This window comes from Mesoplodon mirus, assembly GCF_964341445.2.
Source record: "Mesoplodon mirus genome assembly, chromosome: 14".
NCBI lineage: Eukaryota > Metazoa > Chordata > Mammalia > Artiodactyla > Ziphiidae > Mesoplodon > Mesoplodon mirus.
The window spans coordinates 83760788-83788358 of NC_138990.1; the positions used below are offsets into that span (position 1 = coordinate 83760788).

Here is a 27571-nt window from a genome sequence, read left to right on the forward strand (position 1 = left end):
AGAGGCGGGGCATTCTTTGGGGTGCCCAATGAGGAACGCAGCCGAAACGGGCCTGTCAAGAGAAGGGGCTGGGGGCGGGGGGACGGTGAGTCGGGGATAAACACTCCGCGGCGGTGGCGGCTGCTGCTCTTCTTTGGGTTCTGTCACGGTGTCGGTGGTTCCCGGCTCACCGGTCCCCTCCCCCTTCCGGCGAGCGTGGTCGCCAGAGAGCTCCTCTCAGCCCTGCTCTGCGGGGTCCACAGCGGGGCGTGGGTGTCCGGCGGCAGCGGCGGCGAGCCCGTGGGCAGTGGGGGTTGGTCCAGTGGCTCCGGCCCCCGGTGCAGAATGGCGGCGGCGGTTCGGATGAACATCCAGATGCTGCTGGAGGCGGCCGACTACCTGGAGCGGCGGGAGAGAGGTGCTCGGGGATGGGAGGAGTCCGGCCCGAGCGGGGACTGGGGGCTCTGAGGGGCCCAGCCGCAGGTCCGGGTGCCCAACTGCTCCGGGAGTAGTTGAAGGAGCTGAGAGCGCGACCGCGAGCGCTCCCAACCCCTCCAGCTCTCCCCACGCGCGGTCCGAAGGGAGGCCGCCGCTGCCCCAAAGGCAATGAATGGGGGTGGAAAAGGGACCGTTGCCCCGGGGTCCGGAGCGCCGCCCGCTCCGCACCCCGTCGCGAGTGGGGCGCCCGGGGCCCCCTCAGCCGGGCCCTTGGTTTACCTCACTGGGGCTCGTCCCGGCCGGCCCCCAAGTGGGCCTGGCGCCGGGTCTCTCAGACGGAGGAGCAGAGCCTCCTCTGCCCCCCACCCTCCCTCCCGGGCTCTGGCTCCCGGTGTTTGCCCCGCACCTTCGCCTGAGGCTGGTCCCACTTAATACACACCAACCTGCTGGACGTTGCCAGTGGAAAACCCAGGCTCCAGGAGACTTGCTGTGTCTTTCTCAACAATGAGCAGCTGGAATGCTCCTTACACCTGCTCCGCACTGAGGGTATTCACTCAATTTAAAAAAAACCAATCATTGTTCTAAGAATTCCACCTTGCTCCGTTTAATTATTTCCACCATCTTCTTTTAATGAAAAATAAATCAATCTTAAAAAGGAAATACTATGGAGGGGAGAGAGTGTTGAATGTTCGGGGCTCATTCATTAACTGGATCCTCCGGTTTTCTAGAAGCTGAACATGGTTATGCCTCCATGTTACCATACAATAACAAGGACAGAGATGCCTTAAAACGGAGGAGCAAATCCAAGAAGAATAACAGCAGTAGCAGGTAATTTGGTAAATATTTCCCTTTCCCTTTTAGGTTATACTGTAAATGATACAAACTGCAGAATGGACGTTGCCTGTTGTGATTATAACAGGGTTATAATCATGTAAATGAAGTGGCGATCATGATTCAGTAATGTACACATGGTCTTAAGGCGTTGGAGGAAGCCCTTCTATTTGGGTTGAGGGGACTGAAAAGAAGAGAGAAATGGAAATGTTTTCTGTTTCTTTATGAACTTTTTTTAAAACTTAATTTTGCTTTTCTTCCCTTTTGGAACAAAAATCTGTGGAAACTTCAAGTGAGATTAGCAACAGTGACAATATTTTGCCTTCAGAAGTTGCAAATTCAGGGCAAGTTTTCTATAATTGAAAATACTGGACATTATCCACTTTTTACTTTTCATAGTAAAGATTTTATAAACGTGTTAAAGTATTTGACTTGGCATAGGTGATAGGATTTCATATTTGACATGTAAATTAAATACAGTTATGTGTCTGATAATCTAATTTGTCACTATTTATAACAGCAAAGAGGAACGACTGAGGCTAAAACCTGCCTTTTTGGTGATGCAGGAACATATAATATTAAAATATTAACATGCCACAACCCTTTTATGTTAGCCTTGTAGTTCTTGAAATTTGTAAATTTCACTGGGAAGTAAATACTGGTTAATGGTCAGTGAAATCACATACTAAAACCCTGAATGTACTTCTTGGTACATGTTGAGTACTCCATTAATGCTATTGCACCCTTCTTTTCCCCTCTTTGCCCTTAATATATAAGTTAGCTAGGAAATCTGTTTTTATTAGACTCATTCAATTATACCTTTTATTCCAGTAAATTAAAAACATTGACATTTTCAACACTGATTTAGAATCCTTATCCGTCTCCCATTCTCATGAAAATTCCCCGCGAGTAACTGTATTTGGTCCGCCTCTGTGGCACAATACAGACTACCGAGAGCCAGAGGTTTCCCACTTAAACCTTAAACTCCCATGTCCTTGCTGCCTCTTCTGTCCTTGATTCACCCCATTGTTCTTAGCACTGGAAGAACCACAGGATATGAGTGAACAGCATATATGTGCCGAGCTCTTGAATAGGAAGGCACGTGAAGGATGGATCTGTTCATTAGTTGCCTGGTAGTTCTTGAAATTTGTAAATTTCCCTCCCACCTTTAACATTATCTGAAGGTGGTAACAAGTAAAACTGTGCATGAGTACTGACAGCCTTTAAGAAGAAGGTTAATGCTGACTTGTATTATGCAATGGTATACAACAATTTATCTGTGTTGCTTTTTGTTACAGTATTTTTTAAAACTTTTTTGGAAGAACGTTGAAGCCTTTTGGTTTATTTTTCTGGATAAGTGTAGCTCATTTGTTACTTTTATCCTTGTCCACTCATGATTTGAGAGGAATTGCTCACATTAATAGTCAAGGCTTAATCCTTAGCATTCTATTTTTTTCTAAGTTTCACTCTATTTTTTTCAAAGTTTTCACTCTGTTTTTTTCTAAGCTTAATCCTTAGCACTCTGTTTTTCTAAGTTTCACAGGAAAGTTGTTGAGGGGATGTTCAGTGGTGAGGAAAAGAAGGGGATGTTGTTGAAGAGAAGTAGCTTGGCCCCAAAGTTGATTAGGAAAGAAAAATAATGATAGTTGAGAATTTCAATTCAAGATTCAATTCAATTCTCTTCTCTTTAATATCCAGCTTTATTCCTGGGGAAATGGCTGCAACTCTGGATTTGGGGAAAAACTCTGTTATTTCTGTCAATGGGTTTGGTTTTCTTTCCATGGTTAGAGACCGGAGGCTATCACCGTTGTCCATACTCTTGACTAATAATGAATTTGTGCAATAACTTAAGTGGTGCAAGGATTTCTGAGAGACCATGATTAAACCTGAAGATGGCACCAAGCAAACATATGAAGCAAGAGCAGGTTGTTTTGTTTAAATGTACTCACTTCCTTCATGACCTGTTCAGAATGACCCTTACCTGAGCAGTGAGACATCTCCCCAGAGAATGCAGTTTGACCCCTTGATTTGAATTAGACTTATATCCAAGGCCATATATGGTCAGGATTTTGAACTGAGGTAAGGGCTATAGAAAGATTACTGCTGGTTTACATAACCATTGGTAACAGTTTATTCTTGTTAATTCAGGTTGAAATGCTGGGCTCTTTGCTTGTAGTGTCTGTGTGGGGGGTACTTTTCCTTGGACAATAAAAAATAAGATTTAGCTACATATCAAACTTCTTGGGAAATGAAAATACAGATCTTAAGTTTCTCTAGTTGCTTGTTTAAAGAACAAAAACAAATGAAATTGTGAATATTGATTGTCTTGGAATCATCCAGAGAACTACAGGGAGATGGAATCTTTTTTTTTTTCTTTCCTACTGATTTTTGAAATCAGTTACTAAATATTTAGAATTGAAATCCAGAGTTTTTAAAAGTATGTTTTGTTAAATTGGTAAAGCAGGCATTGACACTAATGTGAAAGAGGAAGTTCAGCACTTACCACCCAGTTCTTTTATGAGACAGTGGCCATATAGCTGACTTGACAGGGTGAGTCTTTTTTAAACCAAGGACTGGTTTGGCTTAGGTATCTTTTTGTTAGAATATATTTTTAAATGGTGACATTTGACCTTTATCAGTGATTTCAGAGTTATCAAATCTTTTCAGTAATCACATGGAAAATGATTTTGACACAAGGAAGATGATTTTGACTCAAAGTATCTGTATAGTCTTATGATACTTTAATTTAAAATATAAATGTTTTCCCATCAACAGAGTTGGCAGGCAGTCTCTGAACTGGTCATTTTTTGAACGGCCTGCTTTTTATTAAAGACAAATTCAGTTTCACTAAACCAAATGTACTTCAGTAATGCCCTAGCCATTAGGAGGTATAAGTCCGCTTGTAAAAATCACCATATGTTCAACACTCTTAAGTAATCAGATAAGATCTGTAGTTTCCAAAGCTCTGTTCAAAGTTCGGAAGGTGTTATGCTGCTTATGGAATTTGTTAAAAAGGTTATCTTGGGGATTCTGAATTTTTTTATATGTATCTTCAAAGAATCCAGAAATTTTGGGTAAGGGTGCCCTGTGTGCTGCTATTTTTCTATAATCAGAGACCATGCTCTTTTCAAATATCCACCCTTCTCTCCTCCATCACCTTCCCAGAATGGTCCTTGTCTACAGTTAAACAGGGAAATCTGACCAGCTTTCATCATATACTTTCATCCATTTAAAAAAATCTGTCAGGCTTTGAACTTGTTATTCCCTGTTAAAACCAGAATGCCACGTGCTTTAAAGCCAAACGTTTGCAGTTGCAGGCCAGACTCTTGTTAACTGTGATATCCTGATGGCCATTACAGGAAGTATACCATCAGAAAAATATAACTGAAGAACACTGAAGGATAACCAAGTGAATCAATTTAAAGCTTTTAAGTCAACCAGTTTTAAGGTTCCCATGTCCTTTATCTAGAAAACAAATATTCTAAAATTGAAAATACTGTCATTATCTTATTATTTGTTTTTCCTCATGAATAAAACTTGGCACCCCAGAAGCCTTGTGGAAGAGAAGTTTAGTGCTGGGTTGGAAATTTCCCATTCAAGACTACCCTGCGCACACCCCACCCCCAGTCTCTGGTGTGAATGAACTTGGTGGTGGTGCCTCTTGATGTAAATGAGTGGCTGAGCATTCACAGAGGTAGTGTTCCTCCATGATTACTGTGAGAATTTATCTCCTAGGCCCCGTAAGGTTCCACTTAAGGCCCCATAGAATTCTTGACCTGAGCCAGAGTGTCATCTCTCCTGAACTGATTAGGGTCCAGAGAATTTCCATAAGTCAAGTCAAGATTCAGCTCCTTTATAATGCTGGGAGGTTCCTCAAGTTTATTTATAACTAGTTAGGCATGAGTTGTATGAGAAGGACAATAGCCACATTGACTGATTCCTTATGACTTCTGTGGAAACCTGTCCATAAATCCTTAGACCAGACTTTATATTCAGGGTCAGCTATGAACACACTAAGAGTATGATTTCACATACACCTCCGCTTTCATCCAAGACTCTCTAATCACTTTTACAGTTGCCACCTCATTGATCCACGCTTGTTCAGTAGACAACTGGCAGTCATGTTTATTTCCACTTTACAGAGGGGCTAACCGAGGACAGGATGGTAAGGAATTTTATTGCCTTCACAGAACCAGTCGGTGGCAAAGCTGGACTTGAGATTCCCCCCGAAGTGCTGCCTTAACTAGCCTATCATCTTGCCATTGAGCTGAGTCTTGGAAGCCTCTTTCTGAAATAATTTGGTAGCTCTTCAACAGTAGCATCTTTCAGGAGGTTGTACATGATAAAATAACTTCAGCGAGTAGAAAGATTGAGCGAAGAAGGGTTATTTTGATCCATTTTAAACTGTATCCTGTAGTCAAACACCTTAGCGTACAGTTTTGGTGAACAGCACACCTAGAGGCTGCAGGGCTGGGGTGGGGTGCCCCATCCCCACTGCTGCACACTCGGCCTGAAGAGAGCTTTGCGGTGTTCTACAGCCCAAATTCACAGAGCAGTGTGCGGCTGTTCTCCTCTTTGTGTAAATAGAACCCTCTTATTTCCTTTCTTAAAATGGACTACTTTTCCACTAGGGAATGCACGCCTCTTAGTTTGTCACTTCTCCTTGAACTCTGTTTTAGATCTTTACATTTATCTAATTCCCCAAAGGGACTAATTTCTTTCGTAGAGTCCTTTCTCTGTCTTCTCTCCTACCAACTTGGGAGACAAAGCAGTTAAAATAATTGTGTTGGTGTTGGAGTAGTCCTTTAAGACAAGAATAATCTTACTTTTATTTTTCCCTCTTTCAGATCGACTCACAATGAAATGGAGAAGAATAGGTGAGTTGCAGGTTCTGGGGGTGGGATGGGGGGAGTTTTGATGTATTCTTTTTTCATTAAGTTGAGACTTAGTTGCGGCTCTTGACTTCCCACACTTAGCATCTGATACAAGAGTTTACTCAGGGCCCTCTAATCAGCACTGCCCATACATCACTTAGATAGACCCAAAGACAACACCCCCAATCCTCAGCCCCCGCAGCCTGCTCTTCCTGCAATGCATTTCTGTGTGACTATTCTAAGGCCAAAGCATTTTAGGTCAGAGGCAGTGTTTCTACAAATAGTGCTTTTTAAAAATTACATGCTACTGAATATAATTGGTAGTGCTGTCTTAAATCATGCACACACACACAGATATATAGATATAGATACACGTACACATACATATGTGTATATGTGTATTTACAGTTCACTTGTGAATAAAGATTCTCAAAAGTCAGGCAAATGTATGCATAGCAGAAATTGGAGATGGTGAGGCACTCAGACGAGGCCGGCCACCCTCGCCGGGCTCCATCTTGCCACAAGCTAGAGTTTGTCTCTCACCTAGATCCCCTCTTGCTGCTTATTTAAATCTTTATTTTTCAAATGATATAGCCTAGTCAGTCTCAACTCTGGTTGCACATTAGGATCACTCGCAAAGCTTTTACTTTAATGTTTTTAAAAAATATTTTTTATATGAAATACATCATACACTCATATACTTGGGGGTAAGAGAACAAATTTTTATTTCTACTGATTTATTTATTTATTTTTTGTCTCTTGTGGATGCCTTTTTTTTTTTTTTTTTGGCTGCGTTGGGTCTTCATTGCTGCGCTCAGGCTTTCTCTAGTTGCAGCAAGCAGGGGTTACTCTTCGTTGTGGTGCACGGGCTTCTCATTGCAGTGGCTTCTCTTGTTGCGGAGCACAGGCTCTAGATGTGCGGGCTTCAGTAGTTGTGGCACGTGGGCTCAGTAGTTGTGGCTTGCAGGCTCTAGAGTGCAGGCTCGGTAGTTGTGGCACATGGGCTTAGTTGCTCCGCAGCATGTGGGATCTTCCCAGACCAGGGATCGAACCCTCATGCCCTGAATTGGCAGGCGGATTCTTAACTACTGCGCCACCAGGGAAGTCCCTCTGCTGATTTTATAAAATAACTTTTTGTTATAGAACTTTTCAAATATACAAAAGTAGAGTGAATAATGTAATCAACTCCTATGTATCCATCACCCAGCTTCCACAATTATCAATATTTTACCAATCTTGTTATAGTCAAAACCACCCCTCTCTGTGGAGTGTTTTAAAGCACATTTTCTTCTATCTCTAGTAAAGATCTTTAAAAAAAAAAAAAAAAGACATAACCACTTGCTTTTACCATACTGAAAAAAAATTAATAATTCTTTGTGAAGCTTTAGGGGAAAAAAAATCAAAAACACCAATGCTCAGACCTCATCTCTAGCAATTCTGATTTAATTGGCTTGGGTTGAGAGTCTGCACTAGTATTTTTTTATAAACACTCCCAGGTGATTCTCATATTCAGCAAGGGCTCCAAACCATTTAACAAGCCTCATTCTGGTCTCTGAGCCCCCATCAATTTGAAGTACAGGCTACCCATCCAGATTGAGTGGCTTTCTTGGTGGCCTGCATGAAGATGATATGTAATGATGGTTCTGTAAATATATGTGGTTATTTCATGCAAACCCTCTTTGAAGAGGGAACCTGACTCTGATAGTCAGGATCTGAATGACATGTTTCGTCAGTGAAAGGGCAGACCAGGCCCTGACTAGGAAGGAAAATCTTGGAACGGGGCAAAGATCTAGCATTACTCCACTGTGTGTGTGTGTGTGTGTGTGTGTGCATGCGTGCACACGAGCATGTGTGAGAGTGATGGATGCAAGGTGAGTGTGCCTCACACATATGCTTCTCCCCATCCTTCTTCTCCCCTTTCAATTTCTTTGTGATTGTGACTGACCATGTTTGAAATCAGAGCGTCTTTATGCATTAGGGATTTACGTATCATGAACTGGAAACTCCAAAGTATCTCTTCTGAAGACAGAAAGGTAGTCAGATGTGGCTTCTCTTTCTCATCTTTAGATTCTCTCCCATCTTCCTGCCTCTGGGGTGAACTGGGTAAACTGGGACTATTTCTGCTGAAAAGTCTTCTAGTTCTCCTCCCCCTAGGCATTTTTTTTTTATTATTAAAATTTCATCCCTTCAGGTGAGGGGATGTAGTAAGCTCTTAGGCTTACTACAGCTTTGTGCCTTTTACCTCTGCAGGAGTACCACAGGATGTCAATTTTATCATTTATTTTACTTTTTAAAATATTTATTTATTTATTTTGGCTGCGCCGGGTCTTAGTTGCAGCATGCAGACTCTTAGTTCCTATCATTTATTTTAGCAGTTCAAGAATGTTTGTTTTCTGCCTACAGTGTCTTAAGAGCTTGTGCTCAGTACTGGGTACTAAGTAAGTTCATACTGAGGTATTAAATCATCATGGTCTCTATCCTAGAGAAACGTAGTTTGTCTAACGAGAAAGACACAGAAACAGTCTGCACAGGAGGCTGTGGAGGCAAAGTTTCTAGAAAATTGGATTTGAAGTCATCACTGAGCAAGCTGCTTATAATTCAGATTGCTTCCATGTGACCATTCTACTTTTGCTTATTGAAAGGTTAGTTATCTAGTTTCCTTATTGTCCATTCTTTTTTGGAATTTGGTCTTCTAAGGACTTGAGCATTTTTTCTCTAGTCTAGAGCATGTGAGCAGAAGAGAAGGAAGTCAGGACTCAAATTTCCTTAATTTAACCAAGCACTGGTTGCTGCAATCGGGGGTGGGGGGAGGGAGGGTTAAAGTTGTTGGGCTCTTCTCCCGTAGAGTGTAGCTGCTTAAGATTTTAGGGTTTGGTGGTCCGCTGAACAGCTGCACTTGTAGTCCCCTTGGTTTCAGTCGCTGAATCCTATAAAACAATACCACTTTGCTAAAGGCTAATATACCCTTGCCATTTTTTACCTTAACATCACATTTTTTTAAAAGATTGGCATGGCTCTCAAGAAAACAAAAAACAAAAAAGCAACTGAGGAAAAGAACTTTCAGTAATTGGATTTTTTTTCTCTTTAATATTGCGAAGTTAATTATACCTGGGTTAGTTTTTTCACACAGAAACCTTTTCTGAGGCATGTTAGAGATTCTGGAGAGTTGGTGTGCCTCAGGACTCCACTATGAGAATACTATATTCAACACCACCCATTTAATAATCTTGGCATTGGTGGGAAGATAGAAGAAAAGACTTCTAGAATAGTGGAGGTGGGAGGTGGTGTTGGTGGCGGCAGCGGTATTTTCATTCAATAGACTAGGCATTCGTGGAGCACCAAAGATGCTGGGTGCTAGGTGCTGGGGAGCCCACAGAGACCAAGCCCCCAGGGCAGAGGGCTCCGTTTAGTCTCACTGTAGATATGTCTGTCACTTGGCCTGTGCTTCTCTGCATTGTAAGTAATTTTGTGGGTCTAGCCTCCTAAGGAAACACCCTTGGTGAGTGTGTGGTCGTTCTTTCTTTTTTTAAAAACTAATCTTGTAGAAAATTTGGAGAAATATAGAAAATCATAGTAAAATTAAATCATCCCTATTCTAGCAGCCCAAGGAAACTAATGGAACTTTGAAATGTATCTTTCCAATTGTTTTTCGGAAAGTAGCTTTAAAAATAGTTTAGTGTAGAAAATTGGAAAGTTCAGAAAAGCACAAAGAAAATAAACATTACATGTAATAGACCTTGCAGCAGTAGCAACCGCTAAATTCTATATCCACCTAGACTTTTGTGCATACTTTTTAAAAATCAGTATGGGATTATATAGTAAATAATTTGCTTCTTTTCAAGCTATGTTATGAACATCTTCCAGTACCGTTAAATCTCCTTTTCTAACATTACTTTTAGTGAATGCCCAGTATTACATCATATGGATATGGATGTGCCATAACTCATATAACCAATCCCCTATTTTAGGTTCTTCCCAGTATTTTTTATTTATTTATTTATTTTATTTTATTTTTATTTTTGGCTGTGTTGGGTCTGTTGTGCGTGCGGGCTTTTCTGTAGTTGTGGCGAGGGGGGGCTACCCTTCCTTGTGGCGTGCGGGCTTCTCACTGCAGTGGCCTCTCTTGTTGCGGAGCACGTGGGTTTCAGAAGTTGCAGCACGCGGGCTCAGTAGTTGTGGCTTGCGGCTCTAGAGCGCAGGCTCAGTAGTTGTGGTGCACGGGCTTAGTTGCTCCGCGGCATGTGGGATCTTCCCGGACCAGGGCTCAAACCTGTGTCCCCTGCATTGGCAGGCGGACTGTCAACCACTGCACCACCAGGGAAGCCCTTTCCCAGTATTTTGCTAATATAAATGATGCTTGCTTAAACTACCTTATGGGTAATTCTCTGTCCAACATCATAATTCTTTCCTTAGGGTAATTGTATAGTTGTGGAATTAATAGTATCCACATTGTTACGGTTTTTGATCTTGACTGCTGGATTGCCCACCAGGTGGGTTATAGGTCATATTTTCCTTGTACCTTCACAAGTTTATATTTTACCTTAAGACTTATGAATTTAATAAGTAAAAAGCAAACAGAAACACACAAACTTGTTTTAATTTGCATTTCTTGTATTACTAGCACAGTTTAACAATTTTCATATCTTTGACAGTTTGTGTATGTGTGAATTGCCTGTTAAATAACCTTTGCCCAATTTTCTACTGAGGAGTTTATATTTTTCTTTATTTTCAGAAGATTCTACTATATGAAGGATATATATGAAAGAGATTGCCTCTTCATGTATCATATAATTGTCCAGTTTGTCATTTACCTTTACGGAATCAGTCTTCTCTCACTATCTGAGAGATTGCTGCCTCTGTTGTATACTAAGTTCTTGCTTATGGTTAAGTCTGGTTCTAGACTTGTTCTTCTGTTCCACTGACCCACCTGCTCTTCCTGTGCCAGCGTACACTGTTTTAATCTTGTGGTTTTATGCACTTCAGGATCTGGTAAAGCAAATCTCCCCCCCCGTACGCGGGCCTCTCACTGTTGCGGCCTCTCCCGTTGCGGAGCACAGGCTCCAGACGCGCAGGCTCAGCGGCCATGGCTCACGGGCTCAGCCGCTCTGCAGCATGTGGCATCTTCCCCGACCGGGGCACGAACCTGTGTCCCCTGCATCGGCAGGCGGACTCTCAACCACTGCGCCACCAGGGAAGCCCCCTCCTCCTTTTTTTATTTTACTATGTTCTTAGCTCTTTTCACCAGTTTATTTTTCCTGATGAATTTTGTAGTCAGTCCTTCAATTCTCCATACCCCAAACTTTTGAAGATTTTCAAAATCCAAATTAAATAATTCCAATATAAATTAACCTTTAAAAGTTCATGTTGACATCTTAGAGCTTTCCATCCAGGATTTGGCGTGTGTGTTCATTTATTCAGATCTCTTTTCTGTCTCTAAGTAAAGTTTTTTGGTGTTTCCTTATAGATCTTGCACATTTCTTGTAAAAGGTATTCCTGGGTTTATTTGTATATATTTTAAAATTGCTATTGGTTTCCCATTGTAATTACTGGTTAATTATTGTTGGGATGTGGGAAGCCTTTTAGTCTTTGGTTGTTGTTATATGCCCTTTATTGATGATAATTCTGCTCTTTCCTTTCCTTAGCTGGGAACTCCTCTTGTTTGAATTCCTTTCAATAAGCCACTCAGCAAATGGAGGCTGAGTGAACACATATACGCTGCAGCCAGTGGGTCAGGAGTCAGGTGCTTGAATGGGCTCCTTTTCAAAAGAAGGTTCTAGTGTCTCCTTTAATTATAGACACTCGTTTTTCTGGAATGGTACATATGCAGGCCTTTCTGGAATTAGGCAGCTGGTCTAGAGAGATTACCTCTGCCAGAGTCTTATGACCCTATGACAAAAGATTTTTTTGTGTGCTCTGTGAGGAGGATTCAGCAGCCTGATCTAAGCTGTTGTTTTCATCTGATCAAACAGTATTTCAGTGGCATCTGGTCTGTCATGAGAAACCATTCCAGTCAGGTCTCTTCTGGCAAGATATTCTAATTGATTGCAGTTCCCTAGAGTGGTTTCTCTTGGGTCTTGTTTTTCAAGTGGCCAAACTCCTTATGTCGGAAGGGGTAGGGTCCTGAGTTGTGGTGTGCATTGCACCACCCTTACCGCTTCTGAACGCCCTTGACCACATTCAGATTTCACTCTAGGATGTTGTAATAAATCCACATTGCTTTGTTGCCACATGGGGCTAAGGGCATGGCCTGGTTATCACGAAGGAAGAATATAGGTATTAGTGTGGTCTATGGTGGCGGTGTGGAGGCGCACACTGATTTGTACTACTAGAATCCATCTTTCCTGGACGGTACCTCTTGGAAGAACATGAAGAGACATGCTGGTTATTTAACCAATTTCCAATCCCCTACAGGGAACCTTGGAGGCGCTCCCTGACTTTTTGTCACAGACATTAGTAGTCAAAGGGTGAGACAGAGCTAGCAAGTACTAATCATAATCTATAGTTTGTAGTTTTTTAATTGGGCTCGAGAAAGGAAATATTAAACATATACTTATGTATTTAATACTTTCATAAAGAAGTGACTTTATTACTTTAAAATGTAGCCACCATGAATTGCTGTTTCCACATTGCTCACTGAGTGCCGTGTTCCCGTACAGTAAGCATATGACTATCTTTGTATATTTTACAAAGATTACGATCACAGTTACGAGAAATCTTCAAACCTTCCAAGGTTCCACCTAAGTCGGTAATAATGATGCACTTGGCAGTTATTTATAAAGGGTCCATTTTAGAAAAAGGAGAGTACTTTTCTTCCTCAGAGAGTGACTTGTAGTCTTCCCCTGGATTTTTTGTTTAACCCAGTAAGGCTTTGTTCTCAACCCAAAATCTGGAGAAGGTTATGATCTCTGTGACCTATAATCACTTGTAGGGAGTAATTTTTTGACCTGTTAAGATTTGTTTCTTCTTAGTCTGTACTAAATATCCCTTTTTTAAAATCACTATATAGCTCATACATACCCATATCTGAAATTATTTTTATTCAACCTCCAATTATCCTGTAGGATTTACAAAGCTATTTAATTGGCTAAATCTGTGTCCACACAAAGATAGGAGAGGAAATAGATATTGTTTATGCAACTCTTCTTTTCTTCTTTGGAAATAATCTTAGGCCCAATTTTAATGAAAACTAGTACTCAGTGAGGTCCAGTGTATCATGTTCATTAAGTAGGGCTTTCCTCAAAGAGAAGGGACATGAATTACCAAAGAGATCAGATTCTACTCTTAGGTCAGCATCTGCAGGTGCGTTATTATTTCTAGGCTCCAGTGGGTTAACACGAAATAAAAGACTTGGTCATTTCCGTTATTTGGTAATGAAAGAAGCAGAACATTTAAATACGTAGCAGGTCTGCAGCACGCGAATGAACGAACGAATGAATGTGATCTATTTGGAAAGGAAAAAAAGCTTCTGATAGGCTATGAAAGCTTAAAAACCTTTATGGAGAAGTTAAGTCAAACAAGATGTGGATGAGGGAAAAGAAAGAATATGTTCGTTAGAGGGCAAAGGGGAGCCCATTCTAGAACTTTCAGTGGGAGCTGATACTTGTCATGGTCTGAAGGTAGCTCATATAAATAATTCTGCAATAATTTGTTTCCATGTTTAATCACTCCAGCTAAACTTTAACCTTTAAACTTTTACCTTCAAGGCAGGGACTTGGTCTTACTCAACATCGTATCCCCAGCACCTAGGAAGGTGGCAGTATGTAGTAATCCTTTGAGAAATGCTAGAGGAATAAATGAATGAAAGAGCCAAGGGTATATTTCAAGACTTCCACCTGTGAACCTACTTACTTATCTACCCTTTTAACTGGCTGCCATACTGTTTGCTCTTCCCCAACCTGATTCTTTTTTGTCACATGCTTCACTGTGAAAATCTGACGGAGAGAGTTCAGTTACATCTTCAATAAAGAAGAGTCATATCTGATAACAGTGTCTCCCTCACAATACAGACAAAGACAGACAGACACACACCTGATTTCATACCATTCCTGGTCTTGACTGAATCCAAGTCAGGAAGAACTTTAGGGACGACAGAGTAAACTCAGGAGCACTGTCTGCAGATAGCGTAATCTCTACCTGTAATCTCACTTTTTTTGTTGCATCTTTCTCCTAATTTACAAATCTGCTGGCCTGAGAGAGAGAGAGGTGTGGATAAAATCAAAGAAGCTTGAGTCTGGAGACTTCCCTGGCGGTCTAGTGGTTAAGACTTAGTGCTTCCACTGCAGGGGGTGCGGGTTTGATCCCTGGTCAGAGAACTAAGATCCCGCATGCCACGTGGCGCGGCAAAAAAAAAATCTTGAGTCTGGAGGCAGAGATATAAAGAGCAGCCTTCAGAATTGTCTGAGAGCGCACTGGTGAGCCCCGGTGCCGTCCGTCAGTGCCAAAGCTCGGGTCGGGGTGGCACCTCCAATAGCCCAGAGCCCACTTCACTGATGACCTCCTTCACTTGTATATTAATTTTCTGTACTTCATGGCTGACAAGAGTGAAGGAAAACTAACAACAGAACTGTGAGGTATCCAAATATACTTTATATTTAAATCTTTAATATATTTGGAATTTATTTTGATGTTAATCTCCCCACTCCCCTGCCATTTTCTGAATAATCTGGGCTTTCTCCAAGGATTTGCAGTGTTAGCTCCATTATATGCTAAATTCATATCTATTCCTAAAGTCTGTTCCTGGGAATTTTTTCTTCTCTTCCTTTGACTTGTCCATCTTTTCTTGTATTAGTATATTCTGTTTTTAATTACGGCAGCTTTATAATACAATTTAATAACTGGTACCGAACAATCCTCTTCATTCTTCTTTTTCAAAAATTTTGGAGGTCTCTCACACAGTTATTCTTCTAGATGAGGTTTAGACTAATTTCCCAGCATTAAAAAGATTACGGTTGGGATTTTTTTCTCTTGGTATTATGTTAAATTTGTAGACAAACTTGGGTAACATTGACATTTTTACTTTGAGGGTTCATATCTAGGAAAGTGCTGTTTTTTCCATTTATTCAGATTTTCTTATGTCTCTCTGCAAAGTTTTATAGTTTTCTTCCCAGAGATCCTTCCCAAACTCTTTTTTTTTTTTTTTCTCGCGGTACGTGGGCCTCTCACTGTTGTGGCCTCTCCCGTTGCGGAGCACAGGCTCCGGACGCGCAGGCTCAGCGGCCATGGCTCACGGGCCCAGCTGCTCCGCGGCACATGGGATCCTCCCGGACCGGGGCACAAACCCGCGTCCCCTGCATCGGCAGGCGGACTCTCAACCACTACGCCACCAGGGAAGCCCCCCAAACTCTTTTAAGTTTGTTCTTAGACATGCTTTCCTTTCTTCTTGCTATTGTGCATGAGATATTGTAGGTTCTCTGGGTATGGATAACACATCCAGAGATGTGCTTGGATTTCCAAGGTCAATACATATCTGCCCCAATTTTTATTTTCTTTTGGCCATCACAGTAGAGATGCAGGCAGGGGTCTCGGTGTGCTTCAGATGCTTCCCTCCCGACCTTGGAGCCCTTTCTAGGCCTGCCTCTACACGATGGGGGTGGCTCCAAAGGAGTCTTTCCTTTAGCATGGGTTAGCATTATAAAGTCCTTGTTGATTTTTAAACGTAAAAAAAGAACACCTTTAGCATAAGCAAGATCTTAATTTCCATAGAAAATGGGTTAGATTTTCCATTAAATCTTTTAATGACAAAAGATGTCAGTTTTCTTTAAGGGAGAGTTTAGTGAATTTGGATTTTACCAGATAGCCTCTATTTACCCAGTGAGATACTCTTGAGTTCCCTGTTGATTTTGAAAGGCATATGATAGGGTTATAATTACCTGTGTTTGCTCCCAGCAATTATCCTTCCTCAAAGGAAGCTAGAGTTGAAAGGATGGCTGCTGCTACATGCAGAGCACTTCATGTCAGACCCTGGTCCGGGGCTTCCACACCCTGTCTCAGTTAATACTCAACAACAGCCCTGGCAGGGAGGCATTGTCATCGTCCCTCTACTGCCAAGGAAACAGATGCTACATGGAGTTAAGTAATTTGCTCAAGGCTACACAGGAAATAAGTGGCAAGGCCAGGACCCCAAACCTTTACCCTTAATCACTACACTAATATTTGGTTGTATAGTGACTGACAGATTCAGAATATAAAAATAATTAAAAACAAAAATAAATAAAGTTTGAGATACTAAAAAGAAAAAACAAAAAAAAGCGTACTGAAGAGAAGCTCTAGTTTGTATCTAGTTTAATTATCATAGGCCACACTTGATTCTGAGCATCACTGACTGTAGCTCAAAGATTGGTGTCTGTGTGCTACCGGAGACCAAAGGTATATCAGCGCATTCAGAGTAAGGAGAGTGATATTTCTGAAGAATCAGCAGGTGAGGTGTGTCAAAGTCCATTGGATCAGCGTGAAGAGACGAGGCAGTCGGGGCAGGAGGGAGCAGGACTTGACTACCCTTCTCTGCTGCCAGTGGGGAGCTGGGAGGCAGCTCTTGACAACAGGGGGAGCTCTGCCTGAATATGTGATGAGAGGGGATCCAAGTAGGGGTCAGATGCGGGTACCAGGTGGCTTCCTGTTGAGGAAATGTAGCAAAAACCCCTGCTAGTTCCTGAAAGAGGGGTTAGGCCTGGTTCACAGTGGGACAGCAGGCTCCTTCTAGAAGGCCAGAGCCCTGGGCACGGGCGTGGTCGGGACTGAGGACAGAGAGCTGCGACAGGAGCTTGTTCCACTTGTTTGGGACCTGGGCACTCCAGAATCCTGGCTGAAGGCTGGCTGAAGGATTCTGGATCCCGGCCTGGGGTAGAGGGGGGCGGGGTGTGTCTCAGGCTTGAGGCCCCTCAGTGGGAGCTGCTACAGAGGGGTCTGTTTGCTTTTTTGTCTGGTTCAGGAATTGAACTTCACTATCATATCATGGAACTGAGCCTGCTTCACATACCTCATCCCTCCCCTGAGGGTGGCCCAGGCACCAGCCCGGGGATGTGTCTGCAGGTGGGCGGCAGGCGGGCAGGGCAGGCATCAGGCTGGAGCGGTGAGGCGCTGGAGCGGGCCGAGGCAGGCACTGCCAAAGATACAAGTTGGCTTTGAATCTCTACGAGAATCCAGAAAGCACCGTGCTCCCATTTCCATAAAACTAGGTCAGAAAACACTGAATGAACATGTTTTAGCCTAAACTTGCAGTAGTCACATGGCTTATTTCAAGTTTCACAACTGGGAGTGTTCTTTGGAAACCCACATTTGGGTAGTGAAAATTGTACTTTCTGGGCTAGACTCCCTGAGTAACTAGAAATGATGATGCATGGAAAGATGACTTTATTATTTTTATCAGTAGACAAAACAAACTTCCTTAAAAATTTACATACTCATATCTGTAGATAAACCCACATCATAAAAGGACTAATATGACACTGTTCTGAATCATGTAGTCTTTGCAACGAGCAGGCTGAAAAATGTCTAAATCTCATTTTAATTTTTGAACTTTTTTTAAAACTTGACAGTCTGTAAACTTTGTAGTGAGAATAACTACATGTGACGAATCATACATTCTCATGGTGTTTCTAATAACATGATCTATTTTCATGGCTCTTCGTGAAGAATATTATCCAAGGTGAACAAGTACCTTTTATACACAAATTCTGTTTTTGTTTTTTTCTCCTCATGTAGTAGTTGGAGGAGCAAACCTCTAATGTGACTCTTTGCTGGTGGCCATTCCATGTGGGCAGGTTTTCAGAGCAAGCGGAAGTCTTGTAAAATAGTAAGGCTCTTGTACCACTACCTCTTCCTAGCTCAGGAGTGAATGCTGGACTTCTCTAGCTTGCCAGGGCTTAGGGGACCTTGGAGAGTCTAGGACAACCTCAAGAGCCAGAAGAGGAAGGAGGCTGAGAAGCAGGTGAGGTGAGGGCTCAGAACCACTTGTTGCATCTGCCTTGGGGGAACCTCCTGAAGTCTTGATGTGAAGGGTGTGAATTGACAGCCTTGGTCAATATCAGGCATATTGACCTGTATTTGAGCTTTCTGAAGCAGTTTTCTTCTTTCGATCCCAACCTTTGCTAATACGGTGAAATTTTTAGGAGGGAAAAAAGGGCAAACTGAGCTTTCCGGCTGTCTCCCAGTTCAGCTGGAGGATAGCCTCCCAGGCTCCCAGGAGCTCTTCTCCAGGATGCCGTGGGGACGAGCAGTGGACATGTACCTAAAACCCCAGGACCCTGAGCACTACTGAAGGCGCAGAGACATAGCAGAGATGGACTCTGCCCCGAGAAGCTTGAAGTCTAGTGGACTAGACGATACCATCCACGCGGCAAGCGTGCATTAAGCCGGTGGGAGGGGAAGGCACCAAGACAACCCAGCAATGGTTAAGTTGCGGCCCCATCTTTCTAAGGAGTTGGCAATGAATGGTTAAGTCACAAATATCAAAAAATTCAGGCAGAACAGTGAATTTCCCAATGAATAGGATAAACAAATACGTACTCAGAAAGTGGAGGAAGCACTGTGGACTGGAATGGCCTGTGAAGACTTGAAGGAGGTGGTGAGCTGAAGCAGAAACTCTGAATCTTGGCTGTTGCTCACATTCACAGAATCTGCTAGCCTCTAGGATATAGCCTAAACCAAGGTTTCAGTGAAGTATTAATTTCCAAAATTTTAGGGACTCTTGTGCTTCTGGTCAGTCTGTACTAAATGCGCTCTCCCCGGTGGGTCTCTGTGGCTTCTGCCTCATGCCGCCGTCTTCCCGCTCTGCCCCGTTGGGACATTCTGCCACACTGCAAGACCTGTTGGTGGTTCTGGCCAGCTGTCAGCATGCTTGTTAGTATAGCAATACCACTGATGGGCATTTTCCTTGTTTCTAAAAAATGCATCTAACTTTTTGAATCGTTGAAGGATGAAAAAGTATAACAAATTATTCAGTAAAAACAACCCCACCCTTTCCTTGTCCCTGTTCGACTAGCCTCTGACTCCTTTCTGCCCAGCCACTGTTACTAGTTTCTTATGTATCATTCCAAGCTTTCTTTATGTCATACAAGAAAACATGCCTTTAGATAATTATTTTTCCTCCATTTTTACCCAAAGATGTAGCATGTTGTATGTACAGTTTGGTATCTGGCTTTTCTTTACTTAACAGTATATCTGAACGTTCTTTCCTCGTAGTACATAGAGTACATTTTCATTCTCTTTCATGGCTGCATAGTACTCCACTGTGTGGATATACCATACTTTATTTGATCAGTTCCCTATTGATGATGAGTTGGGTTGTTTTAATGTTTGCTATTACAAATAAAGTTGTAATGAATAACCATACACATTTGTCATTCACACGGGTAAATATTATATACAGCAAGATATAGTTGTAGTGGTCCTGAAAGGGGAAAGAACAGTATGGGTTCAAAGGATTCTCTCACTGGCATGTCATTACTTTCTGAACTTGGATGTTCTGTAGGTCACATCATAACCCAGAAACCTGGAGATAACCGGATTCATGTGCTTAATAATAGTAGATATGAGTCTCTACCCCTTCATGCATATTATAGACTTAACTTTAGAAAACCACGGATTTTGCTTTTCCTTGGTTTTTACCAGAGTTGTATAATTTCAAAAGATGTCCACTTGGCTGGAAGTCACTGGTGGCCTTTGCCATCACTGGGCTGGGCGACTTCATACTCTGTTTGAGCTTGTTCTCCCGGGTGACTGCCGGCTGGCTTTGAAAGTCTCCAATGCTACTGTGATCTTGTTTTTGTAGACGGGCCCACCTTCGCTTGTGCCTGGAAAAGTTGAAGGGGCTGGTGCCACTTGGTCCAGAATCAAATCGACACACTACACTGAGTTTATTAACAAGAGCCAAATTGCACATAAAGGTAAGTGCATCCTGGGATGCCTTTTTGTCTTTACCTGCCCAGTGAGGGTTTGTTTGTTGTTATGAGGGACAGCAGATGTCTGTCTCCAGGACAGTTCTCTCCTCTGAACTCCTCCAACTCCATCCAAGTCAACGTCTTGGATGACTCACAGACTCAACATGTCCAGAACCCACCTGAGTAGTTCTCACCCCTGTGCGCCAGAAGTTAAATGTCCATCCAACTATCCATCTCACGTACAGGCCAGAAACTCAGGGTCATCCTTGCTGCTGCTGATCATCTTGCTCCTTAGCCACGTGTCTCCAAGACTTACCTATGTCACAGCTTGCTGTATTTCCATAAAGTCCATCATGTACTGTAGTAAACTCCTCAGAGGCCTCCTCCAAGCTAATCTCCAGGCTTCCCAGGAGCACTCCTGCCAAAGCTCAAATCAACATGTCACCACATTTAAAAGTCTTCCGTTGGGCTTCCCTGGTGGTGCAGTGGTTGAGAGTCTGCCTGCCGATGCAGGGGACACAGGTTCGTGCCCCGGTCCGGGAAGATCCCACATGCCACGGAGCGGCTGGGCCCGTGAGCCATGGCTGCTGAGCCTGCGCATCCGGAGCCTGTGCTCCGCAATGGGAGAGGCCACAACAGTGAGAGGCCCGTGTACCACAAAAAAAAAAAAAGTCTTCCGTGGCTCAGGACACACTTTATGACCAGGCTTGCCCGACCCGGCCCTCCCCTGCCTTTGCAGCAGCAGCTTGTGCCAGAGGCTCCCCTCTCTGCCTCGGCCCTTCTTTCAGTCCCTTGCACTTGTCAGGCTCTCTCACCACAGGGCCTTTGTACATGCTGTTCCCTCTGCTTGGTACTCTTTCCCCTCCCTTCTTCACCTAGTTAACTTCTTGTCATCCTTCAGACCTCAGCACAGGTATCACCGTGCGGGGAAACCTTCCCTAACTAGGTCACCTCCTTCCTGCGACAGATGGTCCTTATTATTACTGGATCTCTCTCTCTCTTAGCACTTATCACAGTTGACACCTGACCATGGCTTGTGTGACTATTTGGTTGTCTCTGTCCATGCTGTTAGAGTATGGACAAGGGAGGGGACCAGATCTTTGTGTTCACCTTGTATTTCTAGCACCTCCTGGAGGGTCTGAAACAGAGTCAGCACTCAGTATATGGCTGGAATAGCAAAGGGTAACTCCTGAGAGCCACAGCCACAATCACTGTTCAGCATGTTTTCATAGTCAGAGTCATAGCTGGACACGTGTCACTTGAACTATGGTTAATAGCCTTGCATACATGGCAATTGTAGGAGGGAAAAGAACCTCTGTTGAGAGCAAAAAAACCACAGTTACACAGTCTTCAGAATTATCTGAAGAATTATCTGAGAAGCTAGAGAACAGATTTGTAAAAACAAAATGATCTATGGAAATGTGTTTTCTAAGCTCTTATTTGGACAATTTAGAATCAGGACTTCAAAAGGGAATATTATTCCTGCCAACAGACAGAAGTTAAATGAGGTTTGGCATGACGCAAAAAAAAAAGCGCCTATGTAATTGGGACACGTACTTGAATAAACATACTTCTAAAGGAAAGTCTGTTTCGTAAGCGCCTGTCACACGCAGTGCTCTAGCTCAGGGAGTAGGTGTTTGGGGCGTCACCACAGACAAGGGAGACCAGGTTGGGTGTTCCTGCTACAATGTTTCCACTATCACAGTTGAGGGGTGCTGGACACTAGAGTGTCAGCTCACCCCGGAAGCCATGCGACAGTGCAGGTTCCAGGGTGTTGTCGATGCTGAAAAAGTTAGATGTAGACAGGAGTCACCGGCCAGGCAGCTTCCTGTCCCTGCGAGAAGCTTGACAAGGGACACAGCTTCTGAGGAAAACTGCCGTATTTCCCCGCAGGGCAGGGAGGCGCAGGGTCATACCAATTTTGAAATCTGCCTGTGCTCTTCAACACCTACCCCTTTGACCTGCAGAAACTTGAAGACTGTGACAGAAAAGCCATTCACCAAATAGACCAGCTTCAGCGAGAGCAGCGATACCTGAAGAGGCAGCTGGAGCAGCTGGGCATCGAGAGGATACGGACAGACAGCACCGGCTCCACGGTCTCCTCGGAGCGCTCCGACTCCGACAGGGGTGAGCCCCCCCCGAGCCCGCATCCTCAGGCCCCTCCCCAGCCCCCTGCCGCCTGCCAGAGGCGGAGCCGAGGGGAAGCCCAGAACCCCCGTGACTCGGAGAAGTCGAGGGGCGTGGCCTGCAGGGACAGGCGCCCTCTCCTGCAGCGGTTAGGCACCGCGGCCAAGGAGGGGCCCGGCCGAGTCGCTTGGCCCGTCCGAAGCAGGCCTTTACCACGCTCTGTCTCGTCCTTCCCACAGAAGAGATCGACGTGGACGTCGAAAGCACAGACGATCTCACGGGCGACCTGGACTGGTGCAGCAGCAGCGTGAGCGACTCGGACGAGCGGGGAAGCATGCAGAGCCTGGGCAGTGATGAGGGCTACTCCAGCTCCAGCATCAAGAGAAGAAAGCTCCAGGAGGGTCACAAGACGCGTCTTGGTCTCAAGGAGAGCGTGGTCACTTCGGCTGCCGCCCGGATGGTCCCGCCCGTCGGCTCCCATTGATTAGGTAGCGTATCGGACCTGCCCACAATTCCCTCGCCCGTCAGCTTCCGTGTTCCACCGTCATCAAAAGCAGCTGTGCAAAAGTTGTCAAGGAAGTGCTTAGGAGTGTGGGTTTCTTTTTTTTCTTTCTTTCTTTTTCTTTTTCTTTTATCCCCGATCCCCATCTTGAATGGGGTTGAGCGGGCCCCCGCGCCTGCTGGCGTAGGGTAGGCACACGCTGAGCCAGTCAGTGCAGCCTGGACACCTGAGGGCGTCACAGACCCGTTACTGCTCAGTCTGGGGTGGCTGAATGCCACTCGCCCCTCTTAGAAGTTGGGGCACGCCGACCAGGATTGTGGGTTTCTGACTGCATCCTCTAGCTTCTCTCTTTCTCTCCATAAAAATTCGTCTCTGACAGACTGTACATTCCAATCACTTTGAAGCACCCAAGAATTCTTAGACGGGATAAGCACTTACTCACATCTCGGCGATTTCCCCCTCTTATTTACTGTCCCCGTGTAGTCTACCAGACCTTCCTTGAAGTTTTCTGGCTTCCTCTGTGACTTGCCTAGCGGAAATGTCCGAATGTGTCTTGTGCTTAGGAAACTGAAGGAAACAAACTTTTAAAGTTGAGATCCTGATCTCAGAACTCCAAAGTAAGCTTTGAAAGTGGGATTTAAGAGCGCTTAACCATGGCCCTCACCACCTGTGAGCAGGCAGGAATACCTCCCGAAAACACACCCTTCACACACGTCCCGCGCCAAGGCCCCCGACCCTCGTGTGGATGGCCGCAGCATTTCTCACTCTCAAACGGACCCCTTACGAGCACGTCTTTGGGGTAGCACAGCTAATAAACGTTCCAACATCATTTGTTCTCACGAACAGAACGGTACAGTCTATTTTTGTGCACTGTCCTTGGGACCGTGCTGTGTCCCGCTCTCCCAAGGCACATTTCCTCTCCAAGTCGGTTATGCTCCTTGTCTCTGGAACATTTTGTTTTCCTACCTCAGAGATAAATGAGATCTCCATTTCCCACTTAACACAAACTGATTATGCCTCTTTTTTTGTTTGTTTTTTTCCCCAAATAAGTGACATTTGGTCCAATTCTAATCTATTTTGCTGTTTAACTTTCAGCAATGCCTGAGCTTTGGCACTAGCTGAGCCAGTGTCCATCATCAGTGAAAGGAAAAGTCCACATTTCTACTCTCTGTTGCAGGTGAACGGGAGGGGATGGTACAGTGTTACTACAATTCCTCTCCTTATTGATTATTTTTGGACACACCCAGAAACTTCTTTAAGGAGGCTTTTGGGTTAATAGTTTAAAAGGCTGATTTTTCTTTTTGGTTATGATTTCTCCCTTAAGTGGTCTCCCACTTTGTAGCATTTTTATTTAAGCTAAAACAGAGCACATGTATATGTACATAAGACACATTAAATCTATAAATACTATTTATTCATTTTATATAAACTAATGTAATGGAAAATAAATTCTTATGACTGTGCTTTTATAGATGTTCTAGAAACTTTGTATGTAGGTATCTACAAAATTGGTTCATTTCCCCTTAATACTTCTGCATTCATAGTTTTGAGGTCTCGATGTTTTCAGCCTCTGGTGAATCTTTTTCATTGAATTCGAACCATTTGTAAAACCTGTGACGCTGAAACAGAGCGTGTGTCACAAAGTGATGAGAACATTCCTAAATCCACAGCCGCACTGCAACTTAAGGGCTCCCTGGCTGAACCAGTAGCGGCGGCTCCTGTGCCCCCCGCTGGCCTGTGGTCTCCCTGGCCCCAGACTCACCTCCTCAGCGCCTCTTCCGTGCCCACGACTAAAAGTTCAAATGCACTCCTCACGGAAGCTCATTCTGGATGTGAAGAACAGTCGAAACAAAGATTACTTTTGTGTTTATTTTTTCTTTTTATTGATTTCTTAATGTATTAAAATTTTTTAATTGGAAGTAGTGATTCCTAAATGATTCCAAAGTCATCTGTAATTCTTCTGTCTTTGTTTTGTCCTGTTTTTCTCTCCATTTCAGGTTTGGGTGGGGGGAGGGGCAGGTGACGCAAAGGATTTTTTTTTTTTATTGTTGGAATCTTTTCCAATTACCAGCTGAAGATTTGCACTGAAATACAACTTGTATGCCTTTTGCATTTTTAAAGCCTGCTTCCTGAATTTAAGCAGAGTGATAGTGTTCAAAGAGCCAGCTCAGCCTGTAACATGTTTGAAAAAGATATATCTGCACTTTGAGGTCCCTTTTCGAATGCCATTCGCTAGACCTCGCAAGCATTTTAATTGCTCCATTCAAGCGCCTCACAAGTCCACGATGCTAGATCCTGTACGGCATCGAAAACTCAAGACTTTGGCAAAAGCTTGTGGGCTTGCATTGGGGGAGGGAAGGGAACAAAACTTGTGTATTTGTTTGTTTAATTTAGAAATAAGGCATCTGAGAGATGCCATTATTTTCTGTGTTTTAATTGTTGTGCCTTTGAGTTAAACTGCCTTTTTGTCTTTTGGTTGAAATATGAAATGTACTGTCCCAATATAAAATAGTAATTATTTGACCTTTGCACTGTTTGTCTGGTCCTTTTCAATTTGATGGCATATAAATGTGGAACTTAATAGATCTCTGTATTTTTAATGCACTTGTGATAAACTGACACCAGGGTTAGACACGACTTTCAAATCTTGAGGTAGACCGAATGCTAGACAGGCCTCTCTCTAACCAAAACTGTAACCTTCAGGACCAGCACACTCAGCCCCAGGCAGCTAATCCCCCTCCCTATGTGGCTGATCGGCCGCCCTGATGCGCCCATCTGTCGTGTCATTCACTGGTCCACCAGCATGGCTGTTAAGAGCTGTACAGTCTGTTTGGTTCTGTTTTGTTGTTGTTGTTTTGGTTTTTTAAGCAAAATGAAAAGCCTTTCTATTAGGGTTGTTGGGGGGAGGGGACGGGCGAAGATATAAGCCCCAGCCTTTAAGACTTGGACTATTGTACGTAAATATAGATGTGTGTAAATATAGGCACATGCGTATTTTTATGTGAAAACTGGTTTTAAGAAACTAAAATCAAGTCTACACTCTTATTGATACCATTGCAATGCAAATGGGAAAGTAAAGAGTATGTAGTGCAGTTTCATTTCATGCAGTGAGAAAATATATGTGTGCTTCTGTTAACATCCCAGAAAACCTAGCTTTCCATGCCCGTTGGCTTAGAATGGTGGGCAGGCACCCAGGGTATATTTGTTTTCTTTTGCTAAGCAGAGGTCTGGAATTCAAGGTGCTGATAGCGACCGTGGCTCCTTTCTCTAGTCACAGATCTAACGCTAGTGATTCAGTGTCACCTTTTTGAGCAGGACCTACATTTTTCTTCCTGTCAACCCAAAACTAAAATAATTTCAGTGTCGATTCAGAATTGAGCACTAAGAAGGCCCTGACCTTGCAATCGGCCACTTGAGTGGTTTGAGGGTTGTTTTTTTTTTTTAAGTGGGCATTCTCCTTTAACCTCTACTTTTTTCAAGAGAAACAAAGGGCCCTTACCTGGGTTTCCTAGGAGCCTCTCTTCTCAGTCCCTGAAGTGGCCAAAAGCAAATCCTGGGGTGTGTAAACTAGGTAAGATTATGATGCTCAAAATAACTAACAGTATCTTGGGGCTTGATAATGGATTTTGTGGGCTTTCTTCTTGCCTCTCCCCCATCCTTTAAAGAAAAAACTTATTTTTGAAAAGTATATACATACACATGATTCAGGTTTTTATATCATACTGTATTGGCAAGGATACCACTTTCATTGTGCTTTATTCCCCCGAATCTCACTCCTTTCTTTCTTCTTGTTTCCCCAAGTTTCTTTGTCTTTCCCCTTTACCGGCCCTGTGTGTTGAACACCAGAAAGTCAAAGGCTGCAAGGCGATTTCCTACATGTCAATCTATTATTTTTCTATGTTTAACTCTTGGATGCAGTATGTTTAGGTTGCTGGCTACTCCTGATTTTAAAAATCCTTCCTGGCAGAAGACGACCCAAAGACCCCTTTAGGTGAGGTGGATCTTCTCATTCTACACTATCAGGTCTCTGTAGACTGGGATGTTTTGTTTTCAAAAATACCTGGGTATGAGGCCGGGGCTGTGAGGTAAGATATGTGATTTATCATGATTTTTTCATTAGTATTTATTACATAGATGATTTTCTTACCCTGTGTTCTTCTGAAAGAAGAAATAACTGCCTGGCACTGTTAGAGTCAGCTATCGAATGGCTGAAGAAGTTGAGTATCTTTGTCTTCTCTCAAAATCATAAAATGAGAATTAGTAAAGCACTAGATTCAAAGATGTACCCAGATTTTAAATTTTGATTTCTTATTCTGTCTGGGGGGTGTGGAGGATTGAGAGGGCTTTCTTCATTTTAGCTTTTACCAGAGAACCAAGCTTGCCTTGACCCCTTGTCCTTAGAATTGGTGCTCTGGGAATGTTGCTGTGAACCATCAGCGTTGGGGACCATCTTCCTAACGGTGAACACAGCCTAAACAGGGAGCAGCAGATGAGAGATTATGAAATTCTGTTTCCAGATGTTTATTTCTTTATGTAAATACGATGCCAATGTAAATCCTGTGTCAAGACATAGAGAATGGTGCTTTTTACTACAGTTAGTACGTGCATTTTGAGAACTACTCATGTTTCAGAGAATCTTTGCTGTGTATATGTAAACTTCTGTATTGTTCAACTGTTAACAAATAATAAATTATTTCATTATTAAAGAAATTTTGGTCTTCCAGATGTTTTGTATCCCAGTTTAGCCTTTCATGGTTTTTCCTTACAGAACTGAGTTAACCAGGTTTCTTTTTCCTTTTGATTTCATGGAAAATTTGCTGGCCAAAAGTTTTCAGCCCTTGGATTCTGTGATGGGAGCTTTGATTGTGTGGCTCTGGTTGAGCGCTTCCCAGCTGCTCTCCTCCCATTTCTCCTGCTCGTGCGCTCGCTCTGTTATCATCCCA

General features: G+C 43.3%; 1 protein-coding gene across 1 annotated transcript; it reads left to right on the forward strand.

The window, feature by feature from the left end:
- Positions 1-84: 84 nt before the first annotated feature.
- On the forward strand, positions 85-27338 carry MXD1 (MAX dimerization protein 1). The gene is made up of 6 exons (XM_082642508.1): positions 85-397; positions 1146-1245; positions 6096-6125; positions 19891-20005; positions 21967-22126; positions 22366-27338. The coding sequence occupies exons 1-6, from the start codon at positions 325-327 to the stop codon at positions 22608-22610; spliced, it is 723 nt and encodes a 240-aa protein (XP_082498634.1). The 5' UTR covers positions 85-324; the 3' UTR covers positions 22611-27338.
- Positions 27339-27571: the final 233 nt, after the last annotated feature.